A 23,492-nucleotide genomic window follows, 5' to 3' on the forward strand; every position below is an offset into this window, starting at 1 on the left:
ACACACAAAAGGGCCAATGATCCCACCAACTCTGGCCCACCTCCAAGCCTAGAGAGCAAGAAGAAAATGGAGAGTTCAGTGGCGACCCAATGGCACAGCACGAAGTCCAACACCCTCCTGAACAGAATCAGCCACCAGCAATGGGAAGAACAGGAGGAACTAATGTAGCCCTTTCGTAGCCGGCTAAACAGGATTCCCTGGGGCACACTGGCATTGGATCATTTTGCGACTGACAAGAACGCCAGGTTCCAGTTCTGTGCCAGTCGTTTCCCACTCCCAGGGTCGTGGGGGGAATGTTCTTTTGATAAGATGGTCAGGGATTTATGCTTACGCTTTCCCCCTTCCCTCGCATACCAAAGGATCTCAGGAAAATGAGGAGCGAGAACTGTTGACTGATCCCGATTGCTCCCAGGTGGCTCAGGCAGCACTGGTTTACAGAACTCCTCCTGTTGTCGGAATGCAGACCCATTTACCTCCCACCACTACCAACATTGTTAACCATGAACAGGGGCCAGATTCTGCATCCAGATCCAGCATCTCTCCACTTGTTTGCATGGCTCCTGAGTTCAGTGAATTTAAAGACCAACAAAACATACAGGTTAAAATGGAGAAGATTCTGTGTTTGGTGTCAACAATTTAACGTGCATCCATTGAAAGCATTACTCAAACAGATTCTGCCAAATCTCCTATCACTCGCTAGATCTGGATTGGTGCATGCATGGTTCAAGGTTCACCTTGCAGCAATATTGAGATATACACATTCATCTCATTCTCTTTCCCTTTGCTCTCAAAGAATAATTAAAAAATTCATGAAGGGCTTGTTCAGGACTTTCCCTCCGGTCAGAGCTCCACCTCTGGAATGGCTTCTCAATATAGTTCTTTCATAGCTAATGAAACCACCGTTTGAACCTATTCACAAGACAAACTTAAAATCCCTGACTTTGAGGGTAGCATTGCTACTAGCTCTCACCTCAGCTAGGAGAGTCAGCGAATTACAGGCCTTCACTATGCAGAAACTATTCTTTAATTTCACTGACGATTATGTACTTCTAAGAACGAATCACAGATTCATGCCCAAGGTACCAACTCAATATAATCTGAATGAGCCTCTCATTCTATGCACCTTTTTCCCAAATCCAGCTACTCCACCGGAGCAGTTGTTTCATACTCTGAATCTAAAGAGCTGGCTTAAATTCTATTTGCATCGCAACCCAACAAACACAAATCTGATCAACTTTTTGTATCATATAGTCAAGCACATCAAGGGTCTGCAGTCCCTAAGGCTATGATTGCAAGATGGATTTCTGCTGACATCCAGTTTTGTCTTTCAAAGGGGGGTAAACCACTTACAGCTAAAATCAGAGGACACTCAACAGGGCAATATCCACCTCGACTCCTCTAATTTGCAGGTGTGACATTAGAAAAGATTTGCTGTGCTGCAACGTGGAAGAGCATCCACACATTTACGCAGCACTGCTACCTAGAATTGGCACAACATGGGGATGCAGCTGTAGGACAAGCAGTGTTACGGCATCTGTTCCAATAAGATGAGCCTATGAAAGATACCAATACTGGAGAACTGAAGTTACAGGTAAGTAACTAACTTTCTTCTTTGGTGTATACTTGTTTTTTTCATTTTCTTGTATTGCTTCGAGGTTCCAATCATAGAAAGTGCTTAGGCTGGAGGTCCCTGACTTCCAAAAATGACTCAGTGGGGTCCCCAGATTCCAGTATTGTTTTGGTGCGGGTCTACAGAAGTCAAAATGTTAAAAACCTCTGCATTAGTCAATAAGACTTAAATTCCCAGAGTTTCAGCAGACACACAAGCTGAAGAAAGAGGGCCTATAAGCACACCCAGAGTATAGCAAGGAGGATTCTCTACATAATAGGAGAGATGCTGCAAGATAGAGAATGAGCTGAAGGAGAAACAATCATGGTAAAGAATCTCTGAAGAGAAGGCATGCTTAAGAGGGTGGTGTGAAACATGAATGGATGTCAAAGGTTTCAATGCCTGTGAGCATCTTTATTAAGACCAATCTGAACTCTTAAATCTTCTTAGGGTTTGTCCACTGTCAAATTTTTGTTGACCAGCCTGTTCACTTGAACTCAGTTTATGCATTGCACCTACCTTCCCTGACAGGAACCATGCACTCCAGTGGTATATCAGAACCATTGCTGATTTGATTCAAACCCAACCGGATGGTCACAGCTCTATCTTTCTTCCTCTGTAGTGTTGTGAATAGATTGTGAGGTAGCTGTGATGCAGGGACCCATAACACATCTCTTGTTTGCCTGAAAGCTGTCTTGAGGGCACTGGCTCTTTTTACGGTCTTGAAGCTTTAAGAGGGTCACCAAAGAATAAACAAACACCTGAGGAAGCAGGGTTTTGGGGCTAAATCTAATAATGTAGATCAACCACAAAATCCCTTTAAAAATGACTACTAAATGAAGCCAATTATATCGGAGTCAAAATGCAATCCCAACACTGTTGTTCGCCCTCAGTAATATAAATTGCTCTGTGCATACAGGAATCTAACCCAGAATATGATATTCTGAGGTTTGTTGTAAAATGGTGCCCACAGAGCCAGGGATTTTGGGTTTTGTATTAAGTCATCACGAGTCACTCTTATAGACATCCTAAACTTTGAGAGTAATGTAGTTTCTGTTCCAAGCCAATCCGTAGATAGGAGGGTATTGCACAGCATGTGAATCTCATATATTTTCATGGTACAAAACTATCTGAGGTAAGTAACATTTTTCTCACCCACCTATTAGACAGCTTGCGCTTTCTCTTGTTCTTAATGTTGTTTTATTTAAACTTACCAAACTGACCTTTAAACCATGCCTACATGTGATATACCATGTATAACTTTGAAAGTAGCATTCATTGTCCCACACTTTTCACCTATTATTTTTATTTTGTCAGTGTTTTGTTAAGTGCCAGTGTGCGGGCTCACACCCTTTTTACATTAATAAGTTAGCCCCTTGGTGGTCAACTTTCCTGTAGACCTCGTTCGTGTTGGAGGACGTAGATTGTTGCTCGTGACCTCTTTCGATTTGGAGGATGTATGTTGTTTCTATTGATGGTGCCATTTGTTTGTCCTGCTTTTCTTGGACAGTCGCTGCAACTGTCATTCATGTTTTGTGGTGCCTTCCTCAATATGAAGTGGGTAATCTTCCTTGAATATTGTTCTTTTCAGGCTGACCTTGAGAGAATGGAGGCTAGGGAGGGTTTTCAGGTGGTTGGGAGAATTCAAGTCTGTTCACTTGCTCTTTTGTGGACTAGCTTCATTAATTTCTTTGCTGTTCCTTGGCGTAGCAGATCCATGTAGTATTGTTGGCCCTTTGGTTTCGGGTGGGATGTAGTGACTCGCTTGAACTTGTACCTCTGTTTTCCTGTGAGCCAATGAAGAATTTTCAAAGCAGAAGTTGTGCACTGTTTCTTCAGATCCACCTAGAGTCTTCTTGCTGGGAGTTTTATTCTTTGACATTTGTGTATGTCCATTTTTGATTCACCTCCATAAGCAGTGGAATTAACTCTGTACTGGACTCTACTGGTCTGATTGTGCTATTTACCTCCTGGTTGGCCTTTAAGAGTGGGAGGCCCGGTTGTCAATTTTTGTGCATGACACCTAGGTTTCTCTGTCAGGTAAACAATTGCTCTGCATCAATTAATTTCTCTCACTACCAACGCAGAGGCTGCTCCTGAGGCCGGCGGCCATTTGTACTGGCTGTAGAGTGTTCCCCTAGCCATAGGAATTGGTGTTGATGAGCTTCAGGCACTCAGTGATGATTCTATGGTCCCACGATCCATCTTCCAAGCTGAGATGGACCTAAATATCGTCAGTGTGCATTTTGGGGTTAAGCAATGAGGAGATTAAATCTACGCACAAATTGTTTGTTGTCTGCCTCAGTATGGTGTAAGGCTGTATCAGAATTGTCACTCTGTGGATTGTTGAATCTTGGATCATTTAGTGCTACCACTTAACTAATCTGTCATTACCTTACTGAGCTTGGACACATTTCATGAGAACGGCATTTTCAAGAACTTCGGTTTCAATCGAATTTCCACCCTGTGAATATGACCTGACTGAGGCTTTGAGTCTGAAGCTTGAGGAGGCCAGAGGCTTGATTCAAAACACTAAAAGGAAAACAAGCATTTGCAATGCAATGGGTTTTGCGTGTGTTTGAGTTAGAGCTTTTAGCAATGTAAATTCATAAATGCACTTTTCTTGCCACATAAATTGAAAAGTAAAAGTAAAACAGCCGACATTAGCAAGTCAATTCAAAGCGCCACGGTCGGCATGAGCGCGAAGGAAAGAAGTTGGCTGGCAGTCAAGTGTATCAGCAATCGTGCAGTTATCCATGTAATAGGGTCGGTGTCCAAGGTGGTCATAAAACTGCCCCAAGGAGGGACAAACGTGTAAAGCATTTACCAATGATAACAAAGGATTTGTCAGAAGCAAGCCCATTAACGAGTGATGGTGATGGGTGTGCGGTGGCCGTGGTTAAAAGCCCAAATAGATACCAACAAGTCGGAAAAGCAGGGCTTGCATGCTGCTATGCTCAATATAAAAAGGGAGAGGAGTAGCAAAAGAACAGTGAACTCCCCCACGTCCTCAAACAAAATTCAGAATGTGGAACAGTAGGGGGCACTGCAGACAGCAGGAGTTGTATGTGAACCCCAGTACAGCAATATTGGGGCACTTCAGATCAAGATTGGGGTATAGACAGAGCTGTGTCCCGGCCCAGTGCTGGAATAATAGAAAAAGTGTGTGTAATTACTGGTATTGGAATAATGGGGCGCTGCAGGTTAAGGTTGAGGTGCACTGACAGAGCTGTATGTGGGCTGCAGTACTGGAATAGTAACAAGCACACAATGTCAGAAGTAAGGTATGTTAATGGAGCTATGTATGGAACCTACTATTGGGTGCCAGTGTTGTCAAGTGTTAGCCTGGAGGTTCCGTGGTACAGCTACGAGTGGGGCCCAGCATGGGAGTGGCATTGCCACTGAAGCGCAGAAGTGAGGAGTACTGAGAAATGTGGACTGAATGTTAGAATTGATGGATTCTGGCGGCGTTGTGATGGTTTCCATCAGCAGTGGCATTGGATGTTAGACTTGAGGTGCCCTGGCTGAGCTGTGTTTTGCTCTTTTGGGTCCAGAATTGGCTTGGCAGTGGGACTGAATATTAGAATTGAACTGCATGTGAGCTGGGACCCAGTACCGAAAATAAAGTGAGCTTGCCGGGTTAGGACTGAGGTGCACTGATGGAGTTGTGCCCGAGGTCCCAGTACTGGCACAGCAGAGTGTATTGACTGTAAGAACTGAGGTCCTCTGGTAGACAGTGTGTGTGGGGTTCCTGGCATGGCTGAGGGGCTTGGAGTGTTTGAACTGAGGTGCACTGATGGAGCTACCCCTAGGTCCCAGTACTAGAGCAGCAGAGTGTACTGACTGGAAGAACTAAGTTGCTCTGGCATACAGTGCGTGTGGGGTACCTGACACTGACACGGCTGAGGGCTTGGAGTGTGTGAACTGAGGTGCACTGATGGAGCTGCAAGTGGGATCCCAGTATGGAGCAGAAGTGGACACTGTCTTTAAAGATTGCAGAGCCCTGGTAGAGCTGGGTGCCTAGGCTATAAGCAATTACAAGTGATCTTCTACCCTTTCTCTCAGCACCCTACAGGCAGGCACACTTGGTAAAGAAAATCCAGGCCAAGGAAGGGCGGGAGCCAGGCAGTTGAGGGAGGGTGCAGAGAGCCCACAAAGACCAAATCTGACCAAGATAACAGCCTGATTTATAGCCTTGTTTACAGCCAAGTACAGAGCAAGAATGTTCTGCAAATGAAAAGGGAGAAGCTTCCTGGACATGAGCTGAAAACAAAGTAAAGAAAAAAAAAAGTCCCCCTACAGACCAGATATACAGGACAAAGCGTAATTATACAGTAGTCATCCCTGCTCCCACACAGGAGGAGAGACAAAGAGGCATGACTAACTACTAGCAAGCAAGGATTTTTAAATGACACAAACTAACAAATGAAATAGCTGGAAGCCCATAGAAGACGTATACTTGAAAGTATGCAAGAGTTCGTACACTTACGTTCGACCTAAAGAGAGGAGAAGTTGTTTGAAAAATACTTTGACTAAGTTGAGTATCGCCCTAGGAGTCACTTCACATTACATAGTGTAATACAGGATATGAGGTTAAAACTGGTACTGGCAGTGAGGGGCAAAAAATAGACTGGCCCCTGTTTACATGAGAATTGGCCATTTGCAGATGGTACAGAGGTGGCTATTTGGAATTACAAGGTACAGTTGCTTTGAAGACCTGGCCAGGAATGTACACTGTCATGCCGCATTGTCTGCATGGAGAATGTTGCCTCAACTCTGCACATCCGCCTGCAGGAAAACTCTTAATGCCACAAGGTCTGGTCCAAAACAGATGCAAATGGATACTGTACCCGAGAAATCCTGGGTCTGTACAGTTGAGGAGGAAGACCACAACAGCTGTGCCCTACCGCCAAGGTACTGCCCAGGACTACTTGTACCTCAGGAAGACTAGCTGTCTGCTTGAAAAATATCTCAAAGACAATACAGACAGTGCTCACTCACTCCTTTAGATGTGGACATGAAAGCCACTAGGCCAGACACTAGCATATTTAACAATATGCTCAGAAAGGCCATGTAGCTTTGAAGTATATTTGAGCCCTGTGGCTTCTATTACAGTAATTGTTACGGTTTGGAAGCACATAATAAAAATATGTGCTGCAAAAGCAGTTACTTAGCTGTAACTTTGATTTGCAATTAATAATCCATTACTAATTTACGGGTATGCCACCTGACCTAACCATGAAGGGGAAAGTGGCAAAGTAATGATCTGTTAACTAGACAATTCTCTCAACTAAATAGCCCTTGTATTATATCAATCCCAGATACAGTCTGTTCCAGCTAGTGTCACTATGGAAACTCTTTGGCTTCTTGCTCCTAAAGGAAGTACTGAACATTTTCTATGCCAGATTAAACCATCTGAGAGGACAGGTGTGAAAAGCTCATGAAAATATAATATGTAATATACCGTCGAAGTACTGTAATAAATTAACTGTGTTTTTTTTAGATTGTATGGGACTAAGCAGAGTTGATATGCTCTGTCTGTGTGCTAGGATGCGGTAGGAGCAAAGCATCAAGTAAATTGCCAATCTCTTTAATTGCTTTAATGCTCCTCTTTTCTCCCGCAGGTTCAAGCAGAAGGCAGAAAGGGCTGTGATCTTCCACACTTGACTCCTCATGCACCCTTGGCCTTCCCAGGCAACATCACCAGACGCACTCCCAGTACGTCCGACATGGGAGAAGATGGCACACCAGACTTGAAATCTCGCGAAGCAGTTCAGACGGGGCTGGAGAGCTCAGAGTCTCTGAGTGACTCTCTTTACGACAGCCTGTCCTCCTGTGGGAGCCAAGGCTAGAAGACTTTACAATGTTTACTTGCTTCCCCCAACAATAGCACAATCCCGGGGAGCCAAGCCTTGAAGACCTTTATATTGCTTCTCCCCTGGATAATAGCACAACCCTTGAGGAGAAGGTAAGGGGATGTTGCTGCTTATTCCGTCCCCTGCAATTTCATCACCATGGGAGCAAAATCTGGAGGGTCTTATAGCGATCATCACCCTGTGCCCTTTATCCACTTTTCCAAGACTCTGGGATCAAAGTCTAGGGGGACTTACTGTTCTTCCTTCCCTGCCCCAAATGATTCTACCACACCAGTAGCCAATGTTAAGAGAGCAGCAGGCACACCTGAAATTATGCTGCGATCGCACACCTCAAGAGGACAGCCGCAATGAAGTACTAGATGGTCAGTGTCCCAAATGACAATATTCCATTGGTCTTAGAGGACTTGCCAGCACCTCTGCCACAACAAGAATCCAACTCTAGACATCACATGTAAACAATGCAACTGTTTTCAGACCCTTATTTCAGCCACCGCCCACTCAACCACATCACTATCCTGTATTGCACTCTTTCATTCTATATTCTGTACATCAGAGTCAGAACTGTTTTTCACAGTACCACTTTCACAATTGGCACAAAATATGCACAACAGTTAGTTTTAGTCATGCTTATTAGATTCATGGCTTGTATACTAAGTATCCCCTACCTAAGCACCTCTCCCCCCACGAATGAGTCAGTCTGCTGCGTGTAGGTGGGGTGACCTCACGACCTAGCTCTCTTGCTCCAAAATTGTTCACTGTGACCAATTTCACACTTGAGTTAAACAAATGGCTAGGGGCAGTTATGGTCATGCCATGCAAAACAAAATCCCAAGTCCTATTATGCGAGATGCATAATGAAGCGACTACTAGAGTCTCCATCACCAGTGCCATACAATATATCTTAATTGTCATCCTGTCAGGAATAAGAGCAGACCATGAGGGAAAAGCCATTTCTGACATGCCCCCTCCACAAGATGTGTCCTCTCACTTAAGACTTGATGGTGCCATAAACATCTCTCACCTTTGGATGAGGTGTAACAGAAGCTTGTTAACATCTCTGTGACAATGGATGGTGCAGTAGCACCTCTAAAAGCCTGGTATTTAGCTTCTGTGCCCCTTTATGGTGCTAGAACATGGGGTAGGCAGTGCCCCTAACCCTCCTTGCTCCTTTGGCCCGCTGGCCCTGTATCTCCAGCATTGAGCCATGGTCAGTGTTGACCTTTTCAGATCTGATTTTGTTCTCAAGATTTCTTTTATTTTATGTACCTGCTGCTGTTTTATTCCTGTATTTTGCGTCTTGTTCTGTTTTTAGAAGCTGCAAATAATTCAGATGGTGCTGAGGAGGCTGAAAGGAGGAGAGGTTGTTCCCTCCCTCCCACTCCAATATTTCAAACGCTTCCATTTTTATACCAATGTCTTTTTTTATTTATATAAGTTATTGTCGTGAAACATGTGCTTGTTGCCTGTGTTGAGTTATGTTTCCTTCCGAAAGTAAATAATGATAAACTAACTGACGGTTCAGTCACTTCATTTCTCGTAGATACCATTGCATGAAAAATGAGCTCTTAATCTGCTGCGAGCTGCAAAAGTCAACAGTTGCGTGCACACAACAGTAGGGGCTTACAGACCATGGGTGGATGTCTGTACTGTGTGTGTACCCCAGGGTAGTTCGTTGAAGGCGAGCAAGGGACCTGAGCTAGCCTATGTGAAGTGTGGGCAGAACTGACGTGAGCCTTTTCAGTTATCAGCGGTTCACAGAAAATCACTAAATGGTACTAGAACTCTCCCAGCATCAGTTAACATTATTTGTGCCTTTTGTACCATGGCCCATCTCATTTCCTTTCTCTACGAGAACAGGACAGATCCTGACTATAGAGATAGCACTTTTGAACCCAGTAGCAGAAATCAGAGTTTGAAGATGACAATCACTTTATGGTGCATTGTGGGCTTAACAGTATACCTGTAGTTGACATTCAGAAAACATTTATTTGAATGTTTTTCTGATTCCAATTACTAGGTGGTGGAAAACTGCATGTTTATTTTTTGTAATTGCAGCAATACTTTCACAACAGTATATTGACATTGCACAAACAGTAACTAATGGTGGATGTTATCCAATTGTTGCCCATAATTTAATCCACGCTTCAAAATGGCATTCGTCATGCACAAAGCCTTTATCTTGGTCTCCTTTGCTATCTTTTTATTTAAATTCTTCTTTTTATTGAAGTTTTAATAGAAACCTTAGAAACCTATAAAACGATCACAAAATCACCACCGCCACCCGGGCCTTCCCATCAGTACCACAAGCCCATACTTATGAATAATTGTATCAGCACTTCAAAATAATTGACCTGGAGTCACCTCCTCTGCTTGACACCATTCCTCCTGTGTCCATTGCAGCTTCAGACCTGGCGGCTTACTGGTGGGACTGTAGGGCCAGTGTCTTGTACGGCTCCCCTGTCTTCCACAATCCCCACCCAGGGCCTGTCACAATATCTCGGGCTGACTATCCACCTTCCTCCACTCTGAGCGTCTCCCTCCTGATAGTCCGAGCCTGGAAGGCTGTGGTATTCTCTTCATTGACCCCAGGTTTTGTTGTACTTGTGGTGGAAACCTCTGCACTTGTATATCGCTTCTGCTAGAGAACAATGGTCTATCCCCCGTAACTATTGCAAAACTGGAGAGGCTTTGCTAGATTTTCAGTGGCTGCGTATCTCTTTAGGCCTGCCTGCAACCAATCCCAGCCAATAACATCTGTCCTTTGTTCCCATCCTACCCAGGGGACACCCACAAAATTACCAGTTTAGAGTCTCAGCTAATCTGGATTCCTGTCACCTCTTCCAGGTTCTGAAGAATCGAATTACAGTATCTCTTTATCATCTGGTATTCCCAGAGCACATGAGCCAGGGTGCCCCTGCCCTGGCCACAGCTGAGACTGTTCGAGCCTTCCCCTGTCCCTTCTTCCACAGTTGTTTGAGGGTACAGTACATTCTATGGAAATATTTAAACTGTCTCAGACTGATGTGAATCACCTGTTCCCGTGCCACCATTTTTGCCTCTGCCCAGACCTCTTCATCCAGCGGCCCCCGTCAGACTGTCACTGCTCCCCTAGCCTAGACAGCAGGTCTGGGACGTTTCTAATTAGTGTCTTACATCTGCAGAATATGCCCTTCCCTTCAGTGGCTCACACGAAGTCCAACCTCCAATGTGTTATACTCCGAGAGTGCCACTGCTTGGGCCTGATATCTATCCAACGCATGGCAGAGTTGCAAATAAAGTAAGAATTGTGATTTATGCAAGTCGTAGCCCGCAACTATTTGCTCATAAGAGTTCATGTGGTTCTTCTGCCAGACGTCTCCTAATTTGGAGGACCCCAGCCTGTCCCAGTTTTGAAAGCCTTGGAGCCTCGCTGTTTGACAGGCAAGCTCCACCCTACAGTGGTGCTTCCTTGATGAGCATCCCCACCACCTTATCTATCCACTTTAGCGCTTCTCTCAAGCAAATAATTGGAATAGTTGTGAGGGCAGGGATTTTCAGACAGGAGGGCTCCCCAAAGAGCCAGGCCCATGGTGCCTGCCCGACCAGTAAGGTCAGCTTCAACTTCATATTTGTTTTGTTTGTTTGTTTGTTTATTTAACACATTTCTTATTAGCAGGTATGACTCATATACTGATATTAACAATCATATTAATATTACAGTGCACATCTGTTCTGCATATTTTCAGTGTGCAAGCACAAAATGATAAAATCTTTATTAACAATCTGATGCCCAACTCTCCCACCCTCTTCCCTCGTCCCTTCCTATTGAGTCAAGTCTAATAAGCCTTGGAAGGTGGTTTGCCACTCGACCACTAATGGCTAGTTCAATCGTAAGTGGCATATTTAATTGCCGTGTCCATGTGAGAATAGTTGTATAGTGGGGGAGGGGGCATTTCCTAAATGTCGGCAAAGTGGGGGTGCTTCCCTATTGACCAATCCCACGTTTTTTGTGAGGCATGTGCTGTGGTCAGTTCAGGGATGAGTCTGAGGATTTATGTGTCATCTCTTTCAGGCTGTCCACTAATGCCTCCCATGTCCTTGCCATTTCTAGTGGTCTCAACTTTCTCTTGGTCTCGAAGTAAAGAGTCTCCTTCGCAGGCTGCCCATTTCTCCAGTTCCCTACACCACCTATCTATTTTTGGGCCGTTTGGATTTTTCCAGTTCATGGTAATTTCCTTCTTGGCTAGGACATAGGCTAAATCCTGGAACCTGCTGGTCACCTTTGTCTTAGGTGTATGAGGAAGCAATCCCAATAAGCAATGGACTAGCGTGCAAGGGACTTCCTTATCTATAATGTCTGCTACCGTGTAAGCCACCTTTTCACAGTATGCCGTAAGTTGCGGACAGACCCATAACATGTGTTTGAATTCCGCCCCCATTGCCCCACATCATGGCACCCCACACCCGTTGTATCGAAACGCCTGTTTATCTGCCCTGTGGTCAGATAGGCTCTATGTAATATGAAGAAGTTTATCAATTTAAATCTGGGATTTCTCGAGGCCTTCGGGGTTCTTTCTAACATAATTTCCCAAGCTTTATCCGGTATGTGGGTTCCCAAATCTTATTCCCATCTAAGCTTCAGCGATTCTAAGGGGTAAGTCATGTCTTCCTGTATTCTACTATAGGGATTCGTGACTGCCTTGAATGTACCTGATGAGACCAGTAGGTATTGGCTGGCAGTCTTTGATTTGAGCTCATCGAGGCCTGCTACCTAATTGTGTTGAAAGGCCACGGTGACTGATCTATACAATAGAAAATGGCCTCTCAGTAGGTCAAACTCTGATCTAAAGTCCTCAAAGGGGAGGCAAGTACCTTCCTTAAAAAGGCTTCCAAAGTTTGCAGGTGTCGTGGGGGGTCCACTAGGGGTGAAACCATGATGGACGTGGACTCTGGAGGGCTCGGGAACCTTGTTGGCACCGGTGGCCCACTTAAACTCAGGCCAGAGGCAACAGTGGCAGTAGTGGCTTCAGGTGTCAGGTTTTGGCAGTTCCAGAGGCTTAAGAGTCCTTTCTTGGGGTTTGAGGGAGAACAGGTCTGCTGTTCAGGGGGGTCTTGAGTCTTTATGGAAGGCAGGCAGTCCTCCTGGGTTGCTGAAGTCAAAGCTGCAGGACGAGTTGACTTTGGTGCAGATTTTGATGAGGGATGCAGGCAGGCCGGCGGGGTTGGCAGCAGGTCAGCTGCCTCTTTTCTCCTCTTCTGCTGTAGTGGCTCTTCAGTGTCCTGGGGCTTCTTAGGTCATCAGTATCTGCTTCCCTGCTTCTAGGGGCACCCCTAAATACTGAATTTATGGTTGTTTAGGGGGGTAGTAGCCAATAGACTACTTACCCTGGGGTCCTTACACCCCCTATATGACCACTTCCTTTGGGAAGGGGACATAACCCTGTGCCAGATTTCCTAACTCTGCCAACACAATGTGCTGTCCACATCAGACAGCTCATCTTAGGGATGGGACTGAACCGAGGGATGGAGACACCTCTCTGAATACTAAATGTGCTGCTGTCCAAGTGCCAAATGGGCCCTGTGGCGGGGGGGGGGTTGGTATCTCCCTTGTGAGGGAAACTAGATCGGCATACCAAAGGCGGTGGGCTTCTTTGAAGCTCCCTCCCTTGGAATGTAGATTTGCAGGTCATCCTGTTGGGTGGAGGTGTGGAACACCCCTCGCAGAACAGGCTTTGTAGCTGGCCGCCAAAGAGCAAAGCCTCTCACCTTAGGGGATCAGACCCTTGTCTGGTTTTGGGAGGCTGGCCCAACCAGTCAACAAGCAGACCAGACCAGACCAGAAGCTGGCACGTTTTCAGGGGGCACCTCTAATGTGCCCTCTGGGTGGATGTATTGATAAATCCATTACTGGCATCAGTGTGGGTTTATCAATATGAGATATTGGATAGCAAACATCCCCATCTTTAGTGAAGCCATCATGCAGCTTAGGGAACTTGTAGGAATATGGCCTGCTGTGTGGTGGACACCTATGGCGTTGGCACCTTATACCAGGTCCGGGCAACCCCTATCAGTGAAGTGTAGAGCGTGTCTATGAAGGAAGGGCTTTAGAGGTTGCTGTGGATGAACAGCCAAGACGTATCTAGGAGACATGCAAAGGTAATGCAATACTACTATAGTCACACAGTAACTTGTCACACATGAAAGAACCACGCAGTGTTACAAAAATAAATGTACTTTCTTATCCTAAGACAACACTAGATTACTTGTAGGCAGCCCCCCTCCCCAAACTGGAGGTAAGTACTCACTAGTTATATACACAATAGCAATCAAATTAGCATAGAAACAACAAGCATTGGCAGTACTTAGTGAAAATAGTAAGGGCCCTACGGGAGAGCCGAACCATATACTAAGAAAGTGGAATGCGAAGTGAAGTCCTCCACCCAAGGATATGGAGTTAAAGGGGAGCTGGAAGAACTAGGAACCCCAAGAGGTGAATACCTGAGTGACCCCCAGCGACCAGGAGAGCAGAGGTAAGTACCTAGCCTTTCCAAGGACTAACAGGAGGACTTAGAAAAGGGATTGTGCAAGAATAGGAGCAGTCTAGAAGAAACCAACTGTGGATTCTGAAAGAAGAGGAACTGCAAGAGAAGGGGTCAGAGTCCAGTCCACCATGGAGTGTCCAGTGGGGGCAGGAACTACTACCCACCTTTCTCTGGATGAAGAACAAGGTCGACTGGGAAAGACCACCAGCTGTGGAGCCCAGGAGCTGAAGAAGAGTCCTTGGAGCAGGCAGATGGTGCCCCATGTCGGTGTCGGGTTGCAGTTGGTCAGTGGTGTTGGAGAACCCCCAACAAGCCTTGGCAAATGCAGGAGGAGCAAAAGAATAGTTGCAGTAATTAGGTACACTGTTCCACATAAGGTAAAAGAACTCACATACCGTAGGTTGTCTCAGGTATGGATTAATTCAGAACCAAGGGCCCTCATGTTTCATCATTGGGCTTGCTCCACGTCAGAATGGCACTGCATTGTCTGACAGGACTCTTGTAGGGGCCACTTTGCCAGAAATCTTGAGAAATAGAAAAGAAGCCAGAGGGAGAAAAAAATGGTCAAATTGGCTCGGTCACTCCCTAAGAAACCAAATTGTTTAGTAAGAGGAGGTGCCAGTCAAGATTAAAAACAAATGTAGAGTGATGGAAAATAATGGTCCTTCACTCTAAGTAACGAAGGGAAAAAGTGCAATTACTTCAACCACTCTGGAAAGTCAACATGTTTCGCACCTTACCATGTCCAACAGGATCACATGGCGCTTCATCAGGACTAGACACAATCTTCTCCAGAAAATATTGGTGTAACAGTACACTGTGTTCAAAACATAGAAGGAAGGGAGAGTAAGAGTTTACTCACATCAGTTCATGTCAATTAGAAGAACTGAAACATACCTGTTGAGACAAAAAAAAAAAAAAAACTACATTCTTCCCAGTTCTGTTGTTGTAGATACACAATTAGTGATGTAAAGTTAGAAAGACATAGTGATCATGGCCATACAAAGAATGTGCTGAATGGAGATAGGCATACAACAGAACTGTGAAGAATATATATTTTTTTTCTTTTTTTTCTCTCCACGGGTATGTTTCAGTTCTTCTAATTGATATGCACTGATGTGAGTAAATTCTTACTGTCTCTTCCTTCTATATGTTTTGAACACTGTGTACTGTTACACCAATATTTTCTGGAGAAGATTGTGTCTAGTCTTGATGAAGCGCCATGTGATCCTGTTGAACATGGTAAGGCAGGAAACATGTTGATTTTTCCAGAGTGGTTAAAGTAATTGCACTTATTCCTTTCGTTACTTAGAGTGAAGGACCATTATTTTCCATCCCTCTACATTTGTTTTTAATCTTGGCTGGCACCTCCTCTTACTAATAAATTTGGTTTCTTAGGGAGTGACCGAGCCAATTTTACAAAAAAAAATTCTCTCTCCAGCTTCTTTTCTGTTTCTCAAGATATCTGGCAAAGACACCCCTACAAGGGTCCCGTCAGACATTGCAGTGCCAGTCTGACGTGGAGCGAGCCCAATGATGAAACATGAGGGCCCTTGCTTCTGAATTAATCCATACCTGAGACACCCTACGTTCTGTGCATTCTTTTACCTTATGTGGAACAGTGTACCTAATTACTACAATATTATGAATAGGGAGATTGTACACTGGACCAATTAACCTCCCTGTTCCCCCTCCACCCCCCCCCCCTTTTTTTGATGCAAAAGAATAGTTGCCAGGCGGAAGAGGACCAATAAGGATCAGGGGATTCAACCTTGAGAGGGGAGTCCAGGGTGACCCTCAGCAATCGGGAGAGCCAGCAGAAGCAGTTGCAGCCCCCACAGGCAACCCACTTCCAGCAGGCACATTCATTCGCAGTGAGGCCCAGTAAGCACACCTGAGGATGTGTCCCACGTTGCTGGAGCAGCAGAGAGGAGACTCTGCTTGGCAGGAAGAAGTGCTGAGGGCCGGGGCTGCTTGGAACCTGAAGATCCCTTGGAGCAGGAGACAGCAAGCCTTGGTAGCTGCAAGAGTCGCGGTGCACAGGAGTACTGTCCTCCAAGGAGAGGCAAGGTGCTCAAAGTCTCCCAAGTTGGACAGCCGGTAGAGAGGAACAAGAGGACCACTCCAGACCACCACTTTTGATGCAGGATCTACTCAGTTCCAGAGGAGAGCAGATCCACACACCCAGACGTCACTGCTGTAAGTGCTTCAGATGCAGGGAGTGATTGCTTCACTCCAAGGGAGATTCCTTCTTGTTTTTTGGTGCAGCCTGAAGTCTCACCGACTCTAGAGTATTCACAGCCGGGGAGATGTTGCAGTTGCTAGAGGGAGCTGGAGAAACAGTGCTGCAAAGCAAAGACGTCGCTGGAGTTAGTCTTGTCGGTCCCTAAATAGTCCAGTTGCAGCTCCAGTGGCCAGAAGTCGAAGTAAACGATGCAGAGGAGTCATGAGAGACTCTTGCACGTCCAATCTGGGGACGTACCCGCAAGGGAGTCCCTAAAAGGGGGCTTGGTTGCCTAGGAAGATGACTACATATTAGGAGGGGTCTGTGACGTCACCTGCCTGACCTGGCCACTCAGATGTTCCCAGGGGCCTCTGCACATCTTGGTTTCAAGATGATGGAATCAAGTGACAATCTAGAGGAGCTCTAGGCACCACCCCTGGGGTGGTGATGGACAGGGGAGTGGTCACTCCCCTTTCCTTTAAGTTTCACGCAAGAGCAGGGATCGGGGGTCCGTGTACTGTTGCAAACCGATTTATGCAAGGAGGGTACCAAAAGTGCCCTTCAAAGCAAACCAGTAGCTTGGGGAGGCTACCCTTCCCAAGCCTTGTAACACCGATTTACAAGGGAGAAGGTGTTACCTCCCTCTCCCACGGGCAATCCTTTGTTTTGCCTTCCCCTGCTTGTGCTGGTCAAGCAGCAGGAGGGCAGAAACCTGTCTGAGGGGTGGCAGCAGCAAGGGCCTAGAAGACTGGTAGGAGCAATACTGGGGGTCCTCTAAGGAGCTTCCAGAGTGCATAGAATCTTACAACCAATACTGGCAACAGTATTGGGGTATGATTCCGACACGTTTGATACCAAACCCGCCCATATTCGGAGTTACCATTATGTAGCTGGACATAGATAGGGGCTTGTGTCCAGTACACGGGTAAATTGGCTTTCCTGCACTCACGAAGTCAAGTGTAATGGAGCTGGAGTTCAAATGGGCACCTCTGCTCATGCAGGGGTGCCCACACACAGGGACCTGCATCCTGCACTCTAGGCTATGAGGGCCTAGCATTGGGGTGACTTACAGTGACCTGTGATGAAAGGGTGCATGCACCTTTTCACGAAGGCTGCAATGGCAGGCCTGCAGACACTTTTTGATGGCTCTCATGGATGACACAATACATGCTGCAGCCCATGGGGAACCCCTCGTGCCCCAATGCCATGGGTATCTAAGTACCCTATACGAGGGACTTATAATGGGGCACCAGTATCCCAATTGTAAAATGCACAAAGATCCTAGGCAACCAAATTTAAAGGTAGAGAGCGCAATCACTGGGGTCCTGGTTAGCAGGACCCCATTGAAAACTGTCTAAGCACACTGATAGCAGGCAAAATTTGGGAGTAACCTTACCAAAAAGATTGAAGACTGTATCCTGCCTATCTCTGTATTTAGGAGTTTCCTGGGCCATTATTTCAGGCTCCAGTGCTCCTTGTTCCCTTTGCATTTTAGTTAGGCTGTGCTGTGGGTAAAGCATGGGTGTGCCCAGGACTGCCCAGCATGGCTGCATGGGCTTCCAACTGCACTTCAGCCCAAGCTGAGGTCTCAAAATCATTACCCAAGAGGCACTCTGCAGGTAGATCGGGGGCACTGTAACTTATTTTGAGCCATTAACCCCCAGCTAAAGTCTACCATATCTATGGGGTGGCACTGGGTGGAGTTATGCACTTCAGTGACTTGGTACTTATGATCAAGTAGGTGTTGTTCAGGGACACCAGTTTTTCAGTCACCATTGTGACACTGGCACCTATGTCCCTGTAGGCCTAAGTCTTAACAACATTTTTTGGGGGATGCTGCTTGTACTTATCCATAGTAAGGGAACAAGCAGCTAGGGTGTCAAGGCCACTACCACCCTTAGAGACTAAAGCTGTCTCGAGTTTCTCTGGCTAACCGAGGGCCCACTACAGTCCCCAAGATGAACCCAGCTACACTCTTGTGCTGACTACTGCTACCACTATTGTTCCTACTGCTAAGGGTCCTAGGGGTACTAGCGGTAGCAGGCCTGATGCTATTTTTAGGGCAAGTGCTGTCACATGCCCTATGGTCTGGTTGTCTACAGATTTAGAACCAAGGTTTCTTGTGGGCAGAGGAAGAGGACTTAGGCCCACCCCCGGAAGAGTTTTGTGGGCCCAATGAAGACTTTTTTTGTTTGGCCCCCACCCTTGTCCTGATTTTTACCCAAATCATTCTTTTTGTGATCAGCCCCAGTGGAAGCTTTCCTACCCACCCTGGTGCAGACCCACTTGTCTGTCTTCTTTCCAATTCTTGGGGAGAAGTCAGATCAGAGTCCACCAGGTATTGAGGTAGCTGATTAGAAATGCAATTAAGAGTGTGCTCTCTTAAAATTAGAATGTACAAGCCTTGATAGTCACTCACTTTGCTACCATGCAATCAGCCTTCCAGAGCTTTAATAGAGCAGTCCACAAAATCTAGCAAATCCTGGGAGGACTCCTTTTTAGTCTCCCTAAATTTATTTCTATACTGTTCTGTGGTCAGCCCTAAACAATCCAAGAGTGCATTCTTAAGTGCTTGGCAATCATCTGCATCCTCTCCTCTAACAGTAAAGAGTTTGCCTCTGCCTTTGTCAAAGAAGAAGAGATTCAAGATTGCTGCCCACTGTCTCTGAGGGACCCTCTGTACTTTATAGGCCCTCTCTAAGGCAGTGAACCACTTGTGGATGTCATCTCCCACCTTGTAAGGTGGGACTATCTTACTCAGGTTGCTAGAGTCATAGGAGTCCTCCCTGACCTTGGTGTGAAAGAAGGTATTGTTGCTGCCACCATGGGGAGCTAGCCCCAAATCCTCTCTCCCTCTCTACTGCTAAGACCTCCCTATCTAGGGATAACTGCTGCTGCTGCAGTCTGTTTGGCCTCCTCCAACCTCAACTTTGAGTTCCCTGTCTAGATAATCTTCCCCTGAGTTGGAGTGGTCGGTCCCATCAGACACTGATGAGACATAGGTGTTGACAGATGTGGAGGACCTATCCCTCCTCCCGGGGCCCTCTGTACCAACCCTTTAGGAGTAAAAGTGAGCCTACTTGAGTGACCCCCTTTTCACTACCTGCAGTGCTCCTAACAGGGCTGTGGTGTACTGCAGATTCCTCCTGACCCTCCCCAGTGTAGCCTAAATATACCCTGTCTAAGATTGGAGGGTCAATCTTTACTTCCTCCTCCTGGCTACCTGAGTTATCCCAGTGTAAATAGTCTAAGCACATGGATAGCAGGCAAAACGTCAGGGTAACCATGCCAAAAGATTGACTTTCCTACAACTAGTGTCCAGCACATGCATTTAAAATGGCTTCCCTGCCCATTTACTCTGTCTAGGAATTGACAAAGACCCAGCAGGGGCATATCTGCTCTTGCAGATATGCCCTCATGTGTAATATAACGTACCCTGTCTTAGTGCAGCAGCCCTTGGGGACTCTGTTTAGTACCACAGGCCCTAGGTACCAGGGGTACCATTTACTAGGGACTTACAGAGGGTGCTAAATGATTTGGTCATTGAGGAAACAATTGTACAATTTTGGGAAAAAGATCTGGCACTAAGGACCTGGTTTGCAGGAACCCAATGCACTTTCAGTCAAATTCAAATCAGGTACCAGGCAAGATGTGGGAGTAACCCTTTCAGTGTGAGACACTTTCCTACACTTGTGTTTGTGTTAGTCACTCACTTGCCCCTGTGATTATCGTCCGCACTATGAGGAAGCCGTAAGTTAATTCCTCTAAACTAGGATTTCCAACAAAATGAAATCTAGAAAATACAAATAAGATTGCACTCTAACATCCACACCCTGATTACCATCAATGGTGACCAAGCATTTCTCAAACTTTGTTTCACTGTTCCCATTTCACTAGCAGGTTGCTTGGTAGTGTGAGGAATAGTGTCAGTGGTGAAGTTCCCTGCATGTTTGACACTGGTGTTACTACTCTAGTGTCATTACGTATAAACTAGTTTTTTTTTTTTTTAAATTAAATTGAGGACATGCCTTGTGGTGTGAGTATTTACAGAGTGAAGTTTGAACAAGAGCACCACGCTCTTCCGTTGGATGCACAGGCCTGCCCCTGAATATCTGAATATTTCTTCCCCAGCATTTGACTGTGTAACTATGCAGCCATGTAAATCCGCTCTTTGAGGTTGTGCACTGTGTAGAGCCTCACTCCAGTGCAGTTTCTTCCACAGCGTACTCTTGTATTCTCGGTTCCTCAAATGAGCATGCCATTTATGTCTGATGGATGCTCCTTCCTTCCAGTTGCTCATTTTGCACATACCTGTAGGCAGCAGAATGGATCCATAATCTGTCAGATTTGGAGCACGGAAGTTCTTGTAGATTCACAGGCTGTGCATTATTTATACATCTAGTGGTTGGGTCCTAAAGTGTCCATTTACAAACCTCTTTCCTCTGCTGAGCATCAACCTAGGTGGAGCCCATGCAATTCACTGTGTCATCCACGCTAAGCCCGCAATGGTCCCTAACATGACTTCCATTTAAGAATCTTTTTTCCACAGCGGGTTCAGAGTTGTATCCATGGAGCTCCCTAGTGGTTACCAATAAGAAGTAGTAAAAACGTCCAGAGTTCATAAAAAAAGTTGTCAGATGAGTGACCATGATCAACGCTCGATCAAAGATTCAAGCTTTTCTGGGGGTCTTTGATGTTTAAAAATGTTACATACCAGAGGCGGTGTCCCTGAGACTCAATGCGTTTTGTAGCTTGAGCACAAGTTTTAAGTTCTGCCTTAATTGTCACTGAAAGTTTGCTCTTACAGACAACTACCCGGTATGCATGTTCTGCCTCCCAAAGAGACCACACATCTGAAGACTTTTTTTTGCCTGTTTGTTTTTTGTTTTTGTTTGTTAAACCAAAGACTCTAGTGCACGTGGGCAACATATGGTTTGCAGACCGGACTGCAGAAATGCCTGTTGTAATTTGAGAGACAGGAGAAAAACGCTCCTTCTTTAGAGGAAACAGCCTTCTCTGAACAACTGGTGGCAGATGAGGAAGAACTAGGGGACGACCAGTTTCATTCAAACATTGAATTCACATTACATGACACCGAGATTCATGGATCATGTCACAAGAGATTAGATCCTGTGCTTGCAGTGACTCAGAGTAAAAGTCTTTTGGAATCATTGATGGGCATGGTGTGCAAGCCTTCGATATAAACGTAGAGGTCAAAAACTACAAGCCATCATGAAAAGTTGCATACGGGCAAACAATGCAGAAGAGGATAGTCTAGGAAGCTTGTTCATATATCCTATCATACTGCACCCAAAGAAAATGCATCTAGGAAGAAATTCCTTAAGCGCATCAACTCTACTTCAGAGTATGATTGAGGTCGAAAAGGAAAGGACAACCATTCAATGTCAAAAGAGAAACAGCAAGCAGATAAAACGCCATCTGACGCCATCGAAGCACAGGTAGAAAATGAAAATATACCTGACATTTTTTTGAATAATCCATTGGTGTGCACTAAACATCAAAGCCACGGGTGATAGAGACCCAGGCAGGAAACGGAACATTCTAAACAGGATAGAGGTATAACAATCAAAAACAACAGCGCCGTGGTTGAAACTGAAGAAACAGGCATGGAATAAAATCCTCTAATTCAGGAGGAAATCGACCAAGAGAAGACACTGTATGGCATTCAAGAAGAAGGGTTTTTGCGGGATGTTGATGCAGACTCATTACATGAGGAGATTAACGTATTCCTACAGGACATACAATGTCCATGTTATCAGAAAGTAGTTCAGGAAGCAGCAGTTACCTTTGGAATATAAATGGATGTAGAGCAAGAAATGACGTGTATCTTACTAGAGACCTTCAGTTTCCTGCATAGAAATATCAGTATATACCAATATTTCAGAGTATTGTGCAACAGAGCAAAGAGAGGTGTACATTAGCCCCACAGCCTCTAAGGCGGGCATTAAGAACAGAAACAAGCCATTTCCCCCCCTAAGATCCTTAATCTGTTCGCACACCTGGAGATCCTGATTTCTCTTATAGTGTAAATGACAAGAAAGAGAGCACAATCCCCAGCCACATTATGGGCTCCTGCCACACAAGGACAGCAAGAGACTAAAACCGTAGGAAGGATAGGACAGCGGTCAAGCGGTGGTGCATAGCTCCCATAAATGTAGTGTTAAATAGATATGCCCACCAGCAATGGGATGAAATAGAGGACCTTATACAATTCCTCCCAGCGGAATTCCGAAAAAAAAAAAAAAGGGCTACATTTGTCATAAAAGTGGGAAACATCATAGCAAATTTATTGAAGTCTACATTACACTCAGCTGACATGGCTGTCAGACATCTTTCTACTGAGGCACTAGTACTTAGTCATGCTTGGCTGTATATCTATGGTTTTAAACCAAATTTTACAGGTAACTACTTATTCGGGCCTGAGCTAGTTCAGTCTCTCAAAAGCATGAAGAAGACCAATACAGCGAAAGCAGTGGTAGCACTGGAGACCTTGAGATGATGAATGTATAAAAAGAGATGGAAGTGGTAAAAGTAAACCTATATGTGCATCTCAGTTCCAAAGACAAGGCACAGGGGCACAGCCATCACAGTGGCAGCAATTGAACAGGCCCAAAAGTGCTTTGTGTGGCAGAAGAAAAAGCAAAGGTCAGACCTTCAGAGTGTCTGCCATCTCAAAAATATTCTGCACACCAGTCCCACACTCGTCACCAATCAGGTAAGAGTAATAGACATTTTACGTGCCTGGGAGCCTATAACAACTGACAAATGGGAGCTAACCTTAATCAGACACAGATATTGCATTGAATTCATACACAGATCTCCAACAATAATGTCCAAACCACAGAGATACAAGAAGGAACAATGCAATATCTTCAGCAGGAGGTATAAGAGGTGTCGCTAAAAATGCAACTGAATGGTTAGCTCTATCGTAAAGAGACAGGCAGTGCTTAATTTGAGTCTGTGGGGCCCACTGGCACTCATTTTTGGGGACTGTCACTCTTTACTCATCAGACATTGACAGAGAGCAAGAGAGGCAAAACGCACAAAGGAGAAAGAAGGAGGGCGTGAATGATGGAAAAATGTAACAAATGGAGTTAGCAGGAACCTGCAAGAGTGAGATAAAGGGCGGGAGTGTCTGGCATGAGATAGATGCAAAACTACACATTTAGCACACCAACACTTAATAGCACCGGCCACAGCATTTTAAGCAGAGCTCTGGGCACTGACACTCATTCTTTTAC

General features: G+C 45.4%; 1 protein-coding gene across 3 annotated transcripts in view; it reads left to right on the plus strand.

The window, feature by feature from the left end:
- Positions 1 to 8,995, plus strand: part of NCKAP5L (NCK associated protein 5 like) — a 120,369-nt gene extending 111,374 nt beyond the window's left edge. For all 3 annotated transcript variants that reach the window (XM_069230510.1, XM_069230512.1, XM_069230511.1), the window contains one exon: positions 7,234 to 8,995. In XM_069230510.1, coding sequence (XP_069086611.1) covers positions 7,234 to 7,461 — 228 coding nt within the window. In that variant the 3' untranslated portion in view covers positions 7,462 to 8,995. The remainder of the gene's footprint in view (positions 1 to 7,233) is intronic.
- The last annotated feature ends 14,497 nt before the right edge of the window (positions 8,996 to 23,492 follow it).

The sequence above is a fragment of the Pleurodeles waltl genome, chromosome 4_2 (assembly GCF_031143425.1).
Source record: "Pleurodeles waltl isolate 20211129_DDA chromosome 4_2, aPleWal1.hap1.20221129, whole genome shotgun sequence".
NCBI lineage: Eukaryota > Metazoa > Chordata > Amphibia > Caudata > Salamandridae > Pleurodeles > Pleurodeles waltl.